Source organism: Populus nigra, chromosome 8 (assembly GCF_951802175.1).
Source record: "Populus nigra chromosome 8, ddPopNigr1.1, whole genome shotgun sequence".
Taxonomy (NCBI): Eukaryota; Viridiplantae; Streptophyta; class Magnoliopsida; order Malpighiales; family Salicaceae; genus Populus; species Populus nigra.
Window position 1 is genome coordinate 20,932,700 of NC_084859.1, and position 17,036 is coordinate 20,949,735.

The following is a 17,036-nucleotide window of genomic DNA, read 5'->3' on the forward strand; positions in this document are numbered from 1 at the left end:
AACAATTCTAAAAATGACATGCAAAATCGGTGATCTACGTCATGAGATCGGGATAAACTTAAAAAAAAAATCAAGGTGATTACAAAACCAATATTTTTTTATAAAAAAAACTTATGTAGAACAATAAGAGCACAAGACAAATTAAATGTCAAAAAAAAACTAGAAAAAAATAATAATTACACAAAGGATATAAAAAAATAAAGGTGAAAAAAAAACATTAATTAGAGAGAAAATAAAAAATTTTAATTGGAGGGTTAAATTGAATTAGAAATATCTTTAACAAAAGAAAAAAAATCAAAAGAATGAGGGTTTAACTATAAAAAATAAGATAACAAAAACTTTGATTAAAAGAAAAAATTGAAAGAAAAAAAATTCAATAAAATGGCAAAGAAAGAATATTAAAAATAAAAAATTAGGACTGAAATTAAAAACAAAACATACAAGAAATTATAATTGAAGAACTAAATTTTAAAAAAATATGTCTATAAAAGGAATATGAACAAAATAAAAAATAAAAGGAATAAGGACTGAAACTATAAAAATGAATAAGAATAAAATAAGAAATTAAAAAAATAAGGACTGAAATTAAAAACAAAACATATAAGATATTGTAATTGAAGAACTAAATTGAAAAAAAAAATTTATAAAAGAAATAAGAACAAAATTAAAAATTAAAAAAACGAGAACTAAAGTTGAAAAACAAAAAAAGATGACAATGATATACTTTATCTGTCAAAGAAGAAAGAAAAAAACAAAAAAAAAACAATTATTATACACCTACATGCACCGCACTATGTAAATAAAGATATGCATCCTCTGAATGGTGTGAATGCAACCCACTTGGTGACGCATATCCATGTGCCAAAAGCTTTTTTGATTAAAAAATTCAAACAAAAACATGAAAATATTGAAATACCTTTATGATTATTTTAATTACATAAAATACTTAGCTTGAAAATATAAAAACACCCCAAATATAAAGCTTATTTTTTCTATCTTTTCTAAGGTTAAAAATATGCTTTCACTGTACATAGATAATGAAAATACTTAAAACCCTTGTCCCACAACTCAATAATTTTTTGATCCTAGGAACAAAAAAAATATTTTTATCACAGAATTTAATGAGAAGATTCAACACAGTTCCATTGGGATGCATTGTTTCTTCCCCGTGTTAGGCAAGAATTTTTATCACAGAACAGCTGAAACAGAAGGAAAACCTTGAGATATTGTTCCATGACTTCTTAGATAAATCTTTTGTAGAAATTACCATGGCCGCAGAAAATGTTATTGTCACTCGAAGACAATAATCCTAAAAATTATATAAATTGTATTTTGAAATTTCATTTAATAATTTAAAATTTTAAATTAAAATGATTCTAGTAAATTTGTCCCAAATCTAAAAGTTCTTGATGCATACTAGATTATGTAAAGAACTCAAACTTCTCTTTCGTTAGGTTAACAACACAATCAACTTTTTGTTAATCACTCAATTTAATTTAGTTAGATTACTCGGATTTAATTTGTATTAGTAAACAAATTACTAAATAAGTCGTGTTTGAGTAAACAAAGCACGCGGATCGCAATCCCGCTAACACTTCTCCAGACATTCACAACCGTCGATTTCTTCAAAATCCGCTGCCCACAAATCTTCCCCATAAGAAGAGAGGAGGGTCTCCAAATTTTAAAAGAGCCAAAAGGTTTAAGAATCTGAGCCCGCCAGTCAGAAGAATCCTATTGGTCACATCACATCGCACACTGATCGCCATCTCCACCGTTCATAACTTTACAAATCAACGGTCTGAAATCTATTTCATCCTTTCCTTCTCCCGCTCACTTTCCCCTATAAAAATTGTAAGAACCTCGTATCTCTACGCATCAAAAACCCTAACTTTCCCTTGTTTTCTTGAGAAACAAGCAGAAACCCAAAATCCCAATTTCCCAATCCACTCATTTCAATGGCTCGCACAAAGCAAACAGCGAGAAAATCCACTGGAGGGAAAGCTCCAAGGAAGCAACTAGCCACGAAGGCAGCCAGGAAGTCAGCTCCAGCCACCGGAGGAGTGAAGAAGCCCCACCGTTTCAGGCCAGGAACAGTGGCGTTGAGAGAGATCAGGAAGTACCAGAAGAGCACTGAGCTGTTGATAAGGAAGCTTCCATTTCAAAGGCTGGTGAGGGAAATAGCCCAAGATTTCAAGACGGATTTGAGGTTCCAAAGCAGCGCAGTGGCAGCCCTTCAAGAGGCAGCAGAGGCATATCTTGTCGGGTTGTTTGAGGACACCAACTTGTGTGCTATTCATGCTAAGAGGGTGACTATTATGCCTAAGGATATCCAATTGGCCCGAAGGATTAGAGGAGAGAGGGCTTAATTGTAAAACTTTCCCAGATTAAATGAGAAATTGCATTGCTTTATTTGGATTCTACATGATGATTTGTCTTTAAATCTCTCTCTAATCAATCTTGTTCCCAAATGGAAAGGATAGAGCATCTTATGCAGTGTATTGATCATGCTCCATGGTTCATAGAGACCTAATTGTCCAAAACGTTTGATTTAAGGACTAAAATGTAATATAAGAACATGAAATCTCAAATAAGGACCAATTTGTCAATAAAAATAAAATAGGAAAAAGAAAAATTAAAACCAGACAACTAACAATGATGATAAATGATCTTTCAAATCACTCTTATTATTTATGAATGTCAAATGAGATTCTTTGTATTTTTTATTAAAAGCTTTTTTTAAAAAAACATTATCCTAAAATTATCATCAAGTTCATATTATTGATGAAAGATCTCATCTTACCGTACTTTTATAAAAAAAATGTAATATTAAATTTTTTATTCAAAGGAGATAAAACTTTAACAAGTAAGAGATGAAACTAAAAGAACTAATAATGAAAATAAAATTAGATAAAAAAACTACATACAACTGGATTTGAATTTATTAAAAATAAATAAAAAATTGAAAGGGATGTCGTGAATGAAAGAATCATCCGTGGCATATGATGAAGGAAATAAAGGCATAAAAATAAGCCAACAATGTAGCAAACAACGCCACCATATCACCATCACCATGAAATGTATATTGACAAGTTAATGGTCGTTGGAATTAATTTATTTGTCATTAGATGCAGTTACGTGTTTAGAAATATAATAATTGTTGTTTTTAAAAATAATTTTATTTAAAAATATATTACAATAATATTTTATTTATTTATTTTGAATACTAATATATTAAAATAATTTAAAAATATAAAACAAATTAATTTAATTTTTTTTTTAACAAAAACCCAAGTTAGAACTCATTGCAAAACACTCTCCGTAATATTGCCAGCAATAAACATACGTACACTACATATGTATACATAGCAACAAGTTTTAGCTAGGTTATACAAGAAGAAGTAATTATATCTCAAATCTTTAGGATTTTCTACTTATTGAAGGCAAAGCACAATTTTAGAAAAAATATATGATTTAAAGCAAATTTTATACGAAAAAGATTTGACTCAGCATGTTATATCGATTGACAAAAAACAAGAAGACCTCAACTCCATATTCTTAAATCAATGTTAATTATTAAAAAACATATAGAAATCAAAACCAATTCACAATGATACAAATCAACCCTCTTTTTCCTTCAAAAACCCTATCTTTTGCAGCCATTTTTCTCTAGAATTTAAATTAAAAATATTTGAACAAGAAATTTCAAATCTAATTATATGCTGCCAAACACATAATTAGCCACTTGAGGAACATCTAGCAACCCTAGCTGTATGTTATGGCGTTAATCTCTGGCAACGATGCTGCAATGGAGGAACTGGACAAACTTTATCACTCGAGCATTAATGTATTGATGGTGTATTAGAAGACAACAATGTAGCAAATAAGCCATGTATGCGATCGTGGGAATTAGAAGACAACAATGTAGCAAATAACTAATTCGAGCCATAGCACAATTTTAGAAATAAATGTATAGTGAGAATATGGTGATTATTATTTTTTAAAATGATTTTTATTTAAAAATATATTAAAATAATATTTTATTTATTTATTTTCAATATCAATATATTGAAATGATATAAAAATATAAAACAAATCAATTTATTTTTTAAAAAAAACAAAAACCCAAGTTAAAACTCATTGCAAAACACTCTCCGTAATATTGCCAGCAATAAACATACGTACACTACGCATGTATACATAGCAACAAGTTTTAGGTTATACAAGAAGAAGTAATTATATCTCAAATCTTTAGGATTTTTTACTAATTCGAGCCATAGCACAATTTAAAATATATATATATTATCTAAAAATACATCAAATTAATGTATTTTTAAATTTATTAGATGGTTTTGCTACAACCATATAAAAATCACTTGAAAATAATCAAATCAACGAATTTTTTCATGTTAAGAAGAACTCTCACTCAATCAGGCTGCCAAACACATAATTAGCCACTTGAGAAACATCTAACAACCCTAGCTGTATGTTATGGCGTCAATCTCTGGCAACGATACTGCAATGGAGGAACTGGACAAACTTGATCACTCGAGCATTAAGTATTGATGGTATATTATAGAAGAAGAAGAAGATCATGCTCTCCCTAGGCCTCACCTTAGATTAAAATATGCTGTAGCAATACGTGACGGATTCTTCACATTATGTATGGACCAAGCATTAGGTGTTTAATTAATGGAAGAAAACACAAGCAAATTTGTCTGGATATTATTTTCAAAATCTTAAATTAGTTTTATAGAAAAAACTTATAATATTGACAAGTTTTAGGGTTTTCATTGCATGAGTATGGGCCTTGAGTCTGGGGTTGATTGACAGGCTTTGGCAAAGCTCATTAATGGGCTGGGTTGCCCAGGGAAGTTAGTCCAAGAATTCTCTCCCTCCTCTCCGCAAAAGCTAGAGAATTTTCAAGGTCTCTAATCTTGAAGACATTCTCTTCACCATCCTACTCAGCCGCCCCATGTTAAGCAGCAACTCACAAAGAGGTATCCTACTGCACCTAAATTTTCTCCTTAGATGAAACGATTGATTTGAATCTCTTTGATGTTTTGATTTTTCAATGTTTCCATTACTGGGTTTTAAGTGTTTCTTAGGCGAGGAAGCAGAATTTGATAGCCTGGAACTCAACTATGTAATTGTTTTATGCTATAGTTTTGTGTTCTAATTGATATATCGGCCTGAAATACATTAGTATAATCGATCGCTTTAGATGTGATATTGGTCCTTGGACTTAGTTCTAAGCCTTTCAAGAACTAGGAGAGTTCACTCGAATGAAAGCATAAACATGAATGATTTCTCTAGTTGGATTATGCACAGTGTTAAGTACAGACTTCAGAATGCTCTCATCCTTCAGAAAGCTATTTCTAATGCTAGCTTAACTTAAGCTTGTAGGAACTGGGATCTCTTGTAATTTCAGTTCAGTTTTCTATGATTCTTCTTATCTTTTTCAGTAGGGTTGAGCTAGCACTTGAGTTCCTTTTTTCTTTAATGAAAGATTTAAAGAAAAATTAGAAAGTGTTGTAATTTGTGATTTGCTGATGCTAAAACTAGCAATCATCGTGATCCGTAGAATGGAGATAATTGGGACATCAAGCGAGAAGATGAAGACAGGCGATCACGTTTCGATTGATATTTACAAGTTAGGGAAGACTATGAGAGAGGAGTTGGAGATCTTGCATCCTTTACTTGATGACTGTTGCATTTACAGGGTTCCTAAGCGGTTGCGAGTGTTAAATGAAAAAGCCTACACACCACAAGTTGTCTCTATCGGCCCACTTCATTATGGCAGGGAAGAATTGAAAGCAATGGAAGAGTGCAAAAGAAGGTATCTGAAAGATTTTCTTGCGTGGAGTGAATTAAGCTTGGAGGATTTGATTGGAGTTACTGAGATGGAAGAGACAAGGCTTCGTAATTGTTATGCGGAAGCAATTGAACTCAGTAGTGATGTTTTTGTGAAGATGATGCTGCTAGATGCCGCCTTCATCATTATGATCATGCTGAAAAACTCTTTTCTAGACTTCCAGAGCAGCAACGATCGTATTTTCAGTAGACCATGGATGATTCATGATATAAGGTTTGACATGATCTTGCTTGAAAATCAGCTTCCATTCTTTTTTCTTAATGACTTGCTTAAGCTATCCAACCCTTATAAAGGATATTCCTTGATTGCATTTACCCATGGGTTCTTGAAAGGTGCATTGGGTTCATGGGTGACAGATGACATATTAAATGGTATCAATTCCTCAGAAGTGCAACATTTTGTAGACTTTCTAAGAATGTGTCAGCAGCCAACAAAGCTTCCTCAGCCAAGGAAACTGAAAACTCTAAACATGCCGAGTGCAGCAGAGCTCCGTCAAGCTGGAGTCAAGTTTAAGCTGGGGTCGAGCAAGAATCTATTTGACGTAAAATTCAATAAAAGTAGAGGGAGACTGGAAATTCCACGATTACTAGTAATTGACCAGACAGAGATCTTATTCAGAAATCTTCAGGCATTTGAGCAATGCAATTGCAGTGACAAATATGTGACTAACTATATTACCATGATCAATTTGCTTGTCTGTAGTACCAGGGATGTGGAAATGCTTGTTCGGAAAGGAATTATAGAAAACTGGCTGCGTGATAATGACGCCGTTTTAAGTGTTGTCCACAATCTTGACAAAGAAAATCTCGTCTTCCTCGACAATTTCTACTTTTCTGAAATTGTTGAAGATCTGAATAAATACTGTAGAAAGCGGAGGCACAAATGGAAGGCAAGCTTGAAACAAAATTATTTCCGTAATCCATGGGCCATAATATCTGTAATCGCTGCTGCTATTCTCCTCATGCTCACTGTGACACAAGCTGTGTGCTCTATCATTCAAGTTGTTTAGGTCTACTATCTCAATTGTTCTGTAATCTGTATGGCCAAAACTTATCAAACTGCGGTTGTTGAGAGCTTGAAAGTAGTTTGAGTTTCTGTCCAATAGGGTTTTTATGATAGACATCATGTTTTTTTTATTCAAAATAATACTACATCAAAAATAATTTTCTTAAGAGATTTCATCAAAATTATTTGCACTTTCTTTATCATATATTTTTTTTAATGATAAAATATCATTTTTTTCTAAACACAAATATACAACTTATTAAGCAAATTTCTTATGAAACAATATAAATAAATATATCATTAGATATAAATTATGTGGAACAAGGCACGTCGTTCATAATTTTAATTAAAGAAATTTAATACATCACTTAATTAATTTGTATCTCTCATGTGGTCCCATATATATATATATATATATATATATATATATATATATATATATATATATATATATATATATATATATATATTACAGATTAAATTAGTGAAATTTGAACTCATTATGTTTTGTATCTCTCATGTGGTCAGATTAATTAATTCGTCATTATGTTTTTTGGGCTTCGTAATTGAATTTGATTAATCATGAGCTGAGTCATCAAGTTTCGCTTGATATCGAGAGATTAGCCCAATCCGTGACGGAAGAGCTGGAAATCTCAAATCCTTTCCCCGACACATGGTGTGTATATAAAGTCCCTGAGCGATTACGCAAGCTGAACGAAAAGGCCTACACACCTCGATTAGTCTCCATAGGCCCAATTCACCATGGTAATGACAAGCTAAAAGCCATGGAAGACCACAAAAGAATATACCTGAAAGAATTCATTGCCAGGACCAAGGTAAGCGTGAAGGGTTTTATTGAATTGATCAAGGTGAAGGAAACAAGATTGCGTAATTGCTATGCGGAGACCAATGGGTTTAGTAGCGAATACTTCATAAAAATGATATTAATGGATGCTGCCTTCGTCATTATGTTTTTGCTGAAGTGGACTTACACAGACTTCAGAGAAAGCAGAGACAGCATTTTCCATCCTCCATACAAGGGTGTAGATGTGAGGGTTGATATCTGTTTGCTTCAAAATCAGCTCCCGTTCTTCATCCTCGAGGAGTTGTGTGGACTATCCCCTGTTTTCTTCCTTGAACTTTTCTTCTAAATGACATATTTGTTTCAGTAGAAATTCCAAGCAATGAAGACTGTATAATTTGCTCTGATTGTCTCTTTGAAACTGAAATTGGTTTATTCTATGCCTTCCACGCGCATGCTTAACATGGGGTTTAAGGTCTTAGCGGCTGTTTTCTTTCATCTTAGATTATTGATAAAGGAAGAAAACGCACCTCCTTACTCACACACCTTGAGATTATTGTTTACATTACCATAAATTAGGACTGAAAGGGAGAAGGAAGGAAAGAAAGAACCCTATGTTGAAGATCAATCTAGATTTTGTTGTGTGGTCCGGCACCATGTGATGGCGGGACCACCACATTAATTGGCAAGAAACAGCTGCTGTCTCTTGGAATTAAAATCAAATGGTCGGCTACTGTAGACAGTAGAGAGAACAGAATTAAAAGAGAGCAAAAACAGAGGAGAAAAACGTGAGAAAGAAAAAAGAGGAGGCAGCAGAGCAGTCTGTCTTCTTTCTTCGATTTCCAGTTCGTTCACCGTTGGATCGGGCTGAAATTTTGATAGCAGCTTCTAGACACGTTTCTCTTCATTCTGAACGGTTAGATTGAAGATTGGTGGTGTGGAAGCTGGTCGTTTTGATAGAAAACGGGGCTGTCAGTGTTGTGAGCTTTTCTCTAACATTACTCTCTTTAATCTTGTTTTAATCCGAGAATAAGTTGTTTTTGATGATATATATGTTGTAGCCCTTAGTTGAATCTGAAGAAGAACAATTGTGAACCCATTATTTGTGATAGTGAAAGTTTTTAGATGGACTCCGGTCCCGTGGTTTTTCCCGCATTAGGTTTTCCACGTAAAAATCTTGGTGTTGATTTGTGTGATTATTTGCATTATATTTGATCATTGTTTGATTCTGTTTTTTACTGCACAAAGAGGGAAAAAGAATTGGGACTTGTGAATTGTGAATTGTATTTCGCTGAATTGATCCAGTTAGTTGTCCCTAATTTTCCCAATAGAATAAAAATTTCAGAATGAGGTAGTACAATTGAGTGGAAGATTACATTCCTTTTAACTTTGATGTAAGTAGTATAGTTTTAAATCTAGTCTTATGGATTATTTGGAGAATCTAAATGAGTTCAAATTTGAACTAGAAAAGTCATTTAAATCAGTTAAATCTAAGTTAATTTAATAATTAATTTGATAAAATTTAATTAGATATATTTTTATAAAAAAACAATTTAACTTCTTGTTGATTTAATTGAGTTTCATCAGTTTAATTAAATTGCTAAAATTATGATTATATCAATCAAAGTTTAATAAAGAAAAAAGCCCTAAATCTCAAAATTTTCAAATCAACCCACTAAACTATGTTTTATCATATCGATTAAATAATTCTAGGTTATCATATAGATTAATCCATGACGACATCCAGGTAAGTTCAATAGCAAATCAACGGTCCATATTTAATCTCCCTAACTCTCTAAAAAGGAAGCAAATAAAGCATTTCTATTGGTCACTCAACAGAGCACGCGGATGGGATCCTCCTCACGCTTCTCTAAACATTCACAACCGCAGATCCCTTCGAAATCCACGATCCAGAAAGTCTCCCCAAAGAGAAAAGGTAAGGAGCTCCATAAGATGAAAAACGAGCCCGCCTAAAAGAAGCAATCTTATTGGCCACTTCACGTGCGCTCGGATCTCCATCACAACCGTCCATTGGCTTCCCGATCAACGGATCAAATCCCATTTCACTGTCTCCTACCTTCCGCCACCACCTCTCTCCTTGCCTTGTAAAAATCGTCAGAACCTCCTCACCCCTACCCACCAAAAACACTCAAAACCCTAACTTTCCCTCGTTTTCTCGAGTAAGAAACAGAAACCCGAAACCCCATTTTCCCAACTTACTTATTTCAATGGCTCGCACAAAGCAAACAGCAAGAAAATCCACAGGAGGAAAAGCCCCAAGGAAGCAGCTAGCCACCAAGGCAGCCAGGAAGTCAGCTCCAGCCACCGGAGGAGTGAAGAAGCCCCACCGTTTCAGGCCAGGAACAGTGGCGCTGAGAGAAATCAGGAAGAACCAGTAGAGCACCGAGCTGTTGATAAGGAAACTGCCATTTCAAAGGCTGGTGAGGGAAATAGCCCACGATTTCAAGACAGACTTGAGGTTCCAAAGCAGTGCCGTAGCAGCCCTTCAAGAGGCAGCAGAGGCATACCTTGTTGGGTTGTTTGAGGATACAAACTTGTGTGCTATTCATGCTAAGAGGGTCACCATTATGCCTAAAGATATCCAGTTAGCCCGTAGGATTAGAGGAGAGAGGGCTTAGTGAAGTTGGATCAGCAATATCTGCTGAGATCCCTTTCGTTTAGCAGATTGAGCATTTTGGGTTTGGTTCATTGTAAATCTTTTCAGGATTTAATGGGAAATTGCGTTGCCTAATTTGAATTTTAATCTTAGCAGATGCAATATTTATAATCAATGGATTAGCTAATTTGGGGTCAAGACTGCAAGTGTTAATATGTTGATTAATAGACATGCTCAGATCTTTATTGTTTTTACGATGTTATTTAATTGATTGAATTTACTTGGTCAAGGAGGTTAATTTGTGATATGGGGTGCTACCTTTATTGTTTTTAATATTGTTTAGATATTTTAGGTTTGGATGAGTTTCTTAGCGAGGAACCAGAATTTGAATATTGTTAGCGTGTCAACCATTATAATTGTAATGCCTTAAAGCCATTGTAGAAAATGCTTCCACCTTTGAAGCATATGCTTTATGCTATTATGCTCCTTGCTTTATGCTATTATGCTCTCATGAAGAGATTAATTTGCTTATATTCTTATTCATATTGTTTGCTTTATGGTCCTTGCTCATTTGCTTTATGCAAACCAGATAAGTCTTAAGAAATTCTATTATGCTCCTTGCTTTATGCTATTATGCTCTCATGAAGAGATTAATTTGCTTATATTCTTATTCATATTGTTTGCTTTATGGTCCTTGCTTTATGCTATTATGCTCTCATGAAGAGATTAATTTGCTTATATTCTTATTCATATTGTTTGCTTTATGCTAACCAGATAAGTCTTAAGAAATTCTATTATGCTCTACATGAAGAAATGCCATTGTAGAAAATTTATATTCTTATTGTTTGCTTTATGATCCTTGCTCATTTGCTTTATGCTTTATGCTTTATAATAGAATATTGTTAGCGTGTCAACCATTCTGCTTTATGCGATGGAACAGAGAGGCTCGTTAAGCATTTCATGCCATTTCTGCATCAATATTAAGTCCTTCATGAAGAGATTAATATTTGGTTATCGGTCTAGATATTGATTGTATTCCTCTTGCTCTTCAGGGGATAATGTTTTGTTTGGACTGTCAATGCAATATAAAACTGACACAATATTATAGATATTAACCTCTAACTAAAAAGAGAATATGATGTTTTATTGCCTGGTTAAACAACCAAGTCAATCCAAGAATTTCTGTTCGCTTGCAATTAGATCCCTGTGATTCTTAACATTTATTCTAATCTAAGACTTTAAGCCTGAAATTCTAATATGGTGACAAGAGTATAGATTAAGGAATGTGTTCTTCAAGAGAGTATAGTAATTCTATTCAAACAAGTGTTTGGGAATCTTATCCACGTAGAATATTATCAAAGAGGATCCTTTGCCTGCCATTGTAGCAATTGTAAAGGAGAAATAGAACAATTTGGAATTCATATTAAAGAGGGAGAGTAAGTAGCATATCAACAGCCCATATTTAATCTCCCTAAACCTCTAAAAAGGAATCAAATCAAGCATTTCTACTGATCACTCAACAGAGCTAGCAGATGGCGATCCTCTTCACGCTTCTCTACATTCTCTAAATATAGTATTTGTTTTTATATTTTTAAAATTCTTTTTAAAAATTTTAAATTTTTCTATAGGTAGTTTAATATGCTGATATAAAAATAATTTTTTTAAATATAATTTTTTTATTTTAATACATTTTTTAATAAAAAATTACTTTAAAAAACAATTCTCCTGACTATCCAAAATCTTCTAATGAAAAAAACAATCCTTTTTGCTGCTTCACGTGCACACGGATCTCCATCTCCACCGTCCATTAGCTTACCGATCAACGGCTCAAATCCCATTTCACTGTCTCCTTCCTTCCTCCTTCACCTCTCCCCTTGCCCTATAAAAATCGCCAGAACCTCCTATCCCTACCCACCAAAAACTTTTGTAATTCAATTTGTTTTCTCTGTGATAACAATTTTTTTGATCTGCTGGTTTTGTTCTAATACTAGCTATCATCTCAGTTCTGTCACAGGATGGAAACTGTTGGAACATCAAGCACTGATGATGAGCCGAGTCGACATCAAGTTTCGCTAGATATCGAGACATTAGCCAAATCTGTGAAGGCCGAGCTGGAAATCTCATATGCTTTCTCCGACACATGTTGTATATATAAAGTTCCGGAGCAATTGCGCGAGTTGAACGAAAAGGCCTACACACCTCGATTGGTCTCCATAGGCCCAATTCACCATGCTAAAGAGAAGCTAAAAGCCATGGAAGACCACAAAAGAATGTATCTGAAAGAATTCCTTGCCCAGAGCGAGGTAAGTGTAGATGATTTTATTGAATTGATCAAGGAGAAGGAAACAAGATTGCGTAATTGCTATGCGGATACCATTGAGTTTAGTAGCGAATACTTCATAAAAATGATATTAATGGATGCTGCCTTCGTCATTATGTTTTTGCTGAAGTGCAATTACATAGAACTCAGAGAAAGCAGAGACAGCATTTTCTATCCTCCATACAAGAAAATACATGTAAGCCTTGATATCTGTTTGCTTGAAAATCAGCTCCCGTTCTTCATCCTCGACGAGTTGTATAGACCATCCACTATATTCGGCAATTCTCCAAAACCTACACTGATTGAGCTTACTCATTGGTTCTTTTCACGTGAATGGGGTTCATGGGCAGTAGGGGAATATTTGGGGAGAGTGGATTTCTCCGCAGTGAAACATTTGGTTGACTTTCTTACAATTTATCATCGGCCAACTGAACAGCAACAGTTTGGGGAACTTGAGGTTCTAACCGCACCCAGTGTAAAGGAGCTCCACCAAGCGGGGGTCAAGTTTGTGTTGAGTTCAAGCAAACATCTTCTTGACATAAAATTCGATAGAAATAAAGGGAGACTGGAATTCCCACGATTACGGTTAGAAGACAGAACTGAAATCATAATCAGGAATGTGCAAGCCTTTGAGCAATGCCATGACATGGAATATCGTTATGTTGGTGACTATATCTGTTTGATGGGTCTCTTTCTCGGTGCCAGTAAGGATGTGGAAATACTTGTTGAAAATCGTATTATAGAAAACTGGCTACCGTCTAAAGCGGAAGTGGCAAAACTCTTTTACAATCTCCAGAAAGAAAATATATTGTGGCCAGATGGTTTTCTCTTTGAAGGTCTCATTAAAGATCTGAATGCATTCTGCGAAAGGCCATGGAACAAGTGGAAGGCAAATTTAAAGCAAAATTATTTCAATACCCCATGGGCAGCAATCTCTGTCACAGGAGCTGTTATTCTTCTCATCCTGACTGTCGTACAATCCGTCTGCTCTATACTTCAAGTAGTTTAGCTTCTGCAGTTTCAATTCTTTCATATGAATTAATCCGCATGTTGCATTAATTGTACCCATAATCCTTGTTCTCTTCTTTGTTTTGTTCTTCTAAATGACAAAGTTGTGTCAGTAGAAATTGCAAGCAATGAAGACCGTATAATTTGTTCTGATTGTCTCTTGGAAACTGAAATTGTTTTATTCTATACTTTTTACGGGTATGTATTTACTAAATTTATTTATTTAAATTAATAAAAAATAAATTTTGCTATGTGAAAATCTTAACACTTGAAACAGTTTGCTATGTGAAATTTTTCTGTAAAACACTTTAAAAGAAGCAAAGAGGGAAAGAAAAATTATTGTTTAAGGTCTTAGCGGCTGTTTTCTTTCATCTTGGATTATTGATAAAGGAAGAAAAAACACCTCCTTGCTCACACACCTTGAGATTATTGTTTACATTACCATAAATTAGGACTGAAAGGGAGAAGGAAGGGAAGAAAGAACCCTATGTTGAAGATCAATCTAGATTTCTCTACAGCACCTCCTGTTTTTAGAATTCTCTCCACTGTTTCCAAAGTGTAAGAGCGTGTTTGTGTGCGAGAGTGAGTGGGTGAGAAAAAGGAGAGTTTAGGTGGTGTGAGAAATATTATGAAAAGGAAAGCATCTGGTGTGTAAGTGACATACAAATTAGGAGGTGTCCTCGTATCTTGTTATTAAATAAAACCTAGTTTGTTTATTAACCCAGTTTGGTTTGTTTGAAATTGTAATAATTTTTAAAATAATTTCTGATTTGAAAATATTTAAAAATAAATTTTTAACACCGGTATGTTAAAATTATTAAAAACAGTAAAAAAAATTAAATTTATGTTTTTTTTATTTTTAAACCAAAAACACTTTTAAAAAAACATCTAAAAACAAAATAAAAACAAAAATTATAACAAACACCCTCTAAATCATACACCTCAACGTTGCTATAAGATATTACAAAAAAAATGAAAAATAATATACGAATCTCCAAAACAACACATCACAAATTGCATTTAAATAGCCATTTGAGCACAAGATTAAATTAAATCTTTTCATTTTCACTGTAGCAAGTTAAAAAAATTATTTTTTAAAAATATATTATAAAAAGAAACCAGTAAAAAATAGCAATATATAAAAAAAGAAGCCTCAATATTGTAGCTTAACTTATCAAATTCGTGTTTCAAACCATGAACTTAATCAAGTTAAATAATTTTCTCTCTTTAATAATAAAAATAATAAAAAGGGTCAAAGTCTAGACTCCCAGGCATATGGGTCAACATGCTTGGGCAACTGCAATGAGAAGCCCAGGAGCACTGGCAGGCCCTTCAAGCCTTGGACCGCAGGTTTAAGCTTGATTTTATTATTTTAAAAAGGATGAATCACTTGTCATCTGTTTTTTTTATATATATAAAATAAGTGACACGTAGCTTGTCAGGACAGACAACGTGTATGTAACTATATTACCATGCTCTCTTTGCTTGTCCCCGATGCCAAGGATGTGGAAATACTTGTTAAAGAAGGGATTATAGAAAATTGGCTCCATGATAATGATGCAGTTTCACGCCTTTTTCGCAATCTTTCCAAGGAAAATGTTATCAACGTCAACAATTTCTACTTTTCTGGTGTAGTTGAAGATCTGAACAAGTACTACAGTAAGCGGGTATACAAATGGAAGGCAGCCTTGTAGCAGAATTATTTCCGTAATCCATGGACTTCAATCTCTGTTGTAGCAGCTGCTGTTCTAGTCATACTCACTATCATACAGACAGTGTGTTCGATCATTCAAGTTGTTTGATTATGCTATTTCAGTTGTTTTCTGTAAATTAACTGTGTATTCTGTTATCTCTTCCCATGAAATCTCTATTTATGTTCTTCAATTACTCATCGATATGTCCTCCCTATCTTGCTTTCTCTGCTACATAATTAGCATAAATAAAATGCAATCAATTTTTGCTGTTTCAGTTTACTCATGTCATTAAAATAGCTACATTTTCCCCCACTTACTGTTGCCTTATAATTTCTATCTTCTACTTTTTGCACTTTCTGGTGTAGTTAAAAGATCTGAACAGGTACTGCAGCAAGCGGAGAGACAAATGGAAGGCAACCTTAAAACAGAAGTATTTCCATAATCCCTGGCCTACAATCTCTGTTGTAGCAGCTGGGTTTTTTCTCATACTCGCTTTTTTCTCATACTCGCTTTAAAATCTTGTCGACATCAATGGTTTATAATGTTCTTAATTTTGGATTCAAAGCATCAAGTTATGATATGTTGGGTATTTAATAAGAAAAACTCGATAGTTTGTAGACTTCATTGATAATCAATTCATAGTTGGGGTACTCATTTGATGTTTGCCCAAAACCAATTATTCTTCATAAAATTTCATGGAAAAAAATCTCTCTATGAATTTTCTGAATCGTTAATCAAAAGCCAGAGGCAATCATTTTCTTAGCAATACATGTTCATTGGCGATTTCCTAGTTCCTTGGTAAAAATGTCAAGGTCCCAGTTCATTGATCCGGTCTAAGATTGCTTCTGCATTGTTTTTTCGATTCTACTTTTCTTTTCATGCTGCTGATCTGAATGCGATTTGGTGTTTGATGAAATGCCAATACATTCATAACCAACTGATATTGCTGTCCGTTCAAAGTCCCCTGAAGATCGACGGCGGATTGAATCCGTTGTTTCAGCTGAGTTCCGCCGGAACTCCAAACAAGTAGATGGCCAGAATTTCATTTACATTGAATATTTGCTTCGTTGTGGTAAGAAGCAACTTGATCAACTCAACAGTCCTGATACATTGAATTGAACAGAGAGGTTCGTTAAACATTTCATGCCATTTCTGCATAATGTTAAATCCTTCATGAAGAGATTGATCTGGGTTTCGGTCTAGATATTGAATGTGCAGTTACCTCCGGAGTTAGCTTTACTCTCTCGGGTTATATAGCCTGATCTGTTGATCTTAATTTTGGAACTTATATTAAATAGGGAGAGTCTACCATTCTCGGGACATTTCTTGATCATACTTTTTTCTAATCGTAAAATATCTTTTTATATTAAATCATTTAAAGATGCCAAATATATGTTTCGGTTTCCCTACCTACACTTCTTTTTTCACCAGTTAGGTTTTGGTTTTATTTGATATGAGTTAAGCGGAGGCACAAATGGAATAAGGAATCTTGAAATAAAATTAAGAAAACACCCAGCAAATTATGCAACACCCAACAAATCAACAATATTATTTAAAAATAAATATTTTTTATTTTGAAAAATAAAGTTAACTTGTATAAAAAAAATTACAAATAAATTAGAATAATATCTTAAAAAATCAAATATAAACAAAATAATTTTAAAAATAGCATGCAAAACTAGTGATTTACGTCATGAGATCGGGATAAACTTAAAGAA

The 17,036-nt window shown here is 33.7% G+C and overlaps 3 protein-coding genes and 1 pseudogene across 4 annotated transcripts; all 4 read left to right on the forward strand.

Annotated features, from left to right (window-relative positions):
* The first annotated feature begins 1,770 nt into the window (after positions 1-1,770).
* LOC133700659 (histone H3.2) lies at positions 1,771-2,420 on the forward strand. Its single transcript, XM_062124252.1, has one exon. It carries the CDS (start codon positions 1,956-1,958, stop codon positions 2,364-2,366), a length of 411 nt encoding a protein of 136 aa, XP_061980236.1. The 5' UTR covers positions 1,771-1,955; the 3' UTR covers positions 2,367-2,420.
* Positions 2,421-4,867: 2,447 nt separating this feature from the next.
* LOC133701340 (UPF0481 protein At3g47200-like) lies at positions 4,868-7,044 on the forward strand. 2 transcript variants are annotated; one of them, XM_062125222.1, is made up of 2 exons: positions 4,868-4,997; positions 5,582-7,044. In XM_062125222.1, exon 2 carries the CDS (start codon positions 5,583-5,585, stop codon positions 6,879-6,881), a length of 1,299 nt encoding a protein of 432 aa, XP_061981206.1. In that variant the 5' UTR covers positions 4,868-4,997; position 5,582; the 3' UTR covers positions 6,882-7,044. The 2 variants fall into 2 exon arrangements, with proteins under 2 accessions (XP_061981206.1, XP_061981205.1); XM_062125221.1 differs by having other exon boundaries at positions 4,893-4,997; positions 5,563-7,044.
* A 2,503-nt stretch (positions 7,045-9,547) lies between these two features.
* On the forward strand, positions 9,548-10,434 carry LOC133702291 (histone H3.2-like; annotated as a pseudogene).
* Positions 10,435-12,311: 1,877 nt separating this feature from the next.
* On the forward strand, positions 12,312-13,625 carry LOC133702026 (UPF0481 protein At3g47200-like). The gene has a single exon (XM_062126206.1). It carries the CDS (start codon positions 12,312-12,314, stop codon positions 13,623-13,625), a length of 1,314 nt encoding a protein of 437 aa, XP_061982190.1.
* Positions 13,626-17,036: the final 3,411 nt, after the last annotated feature.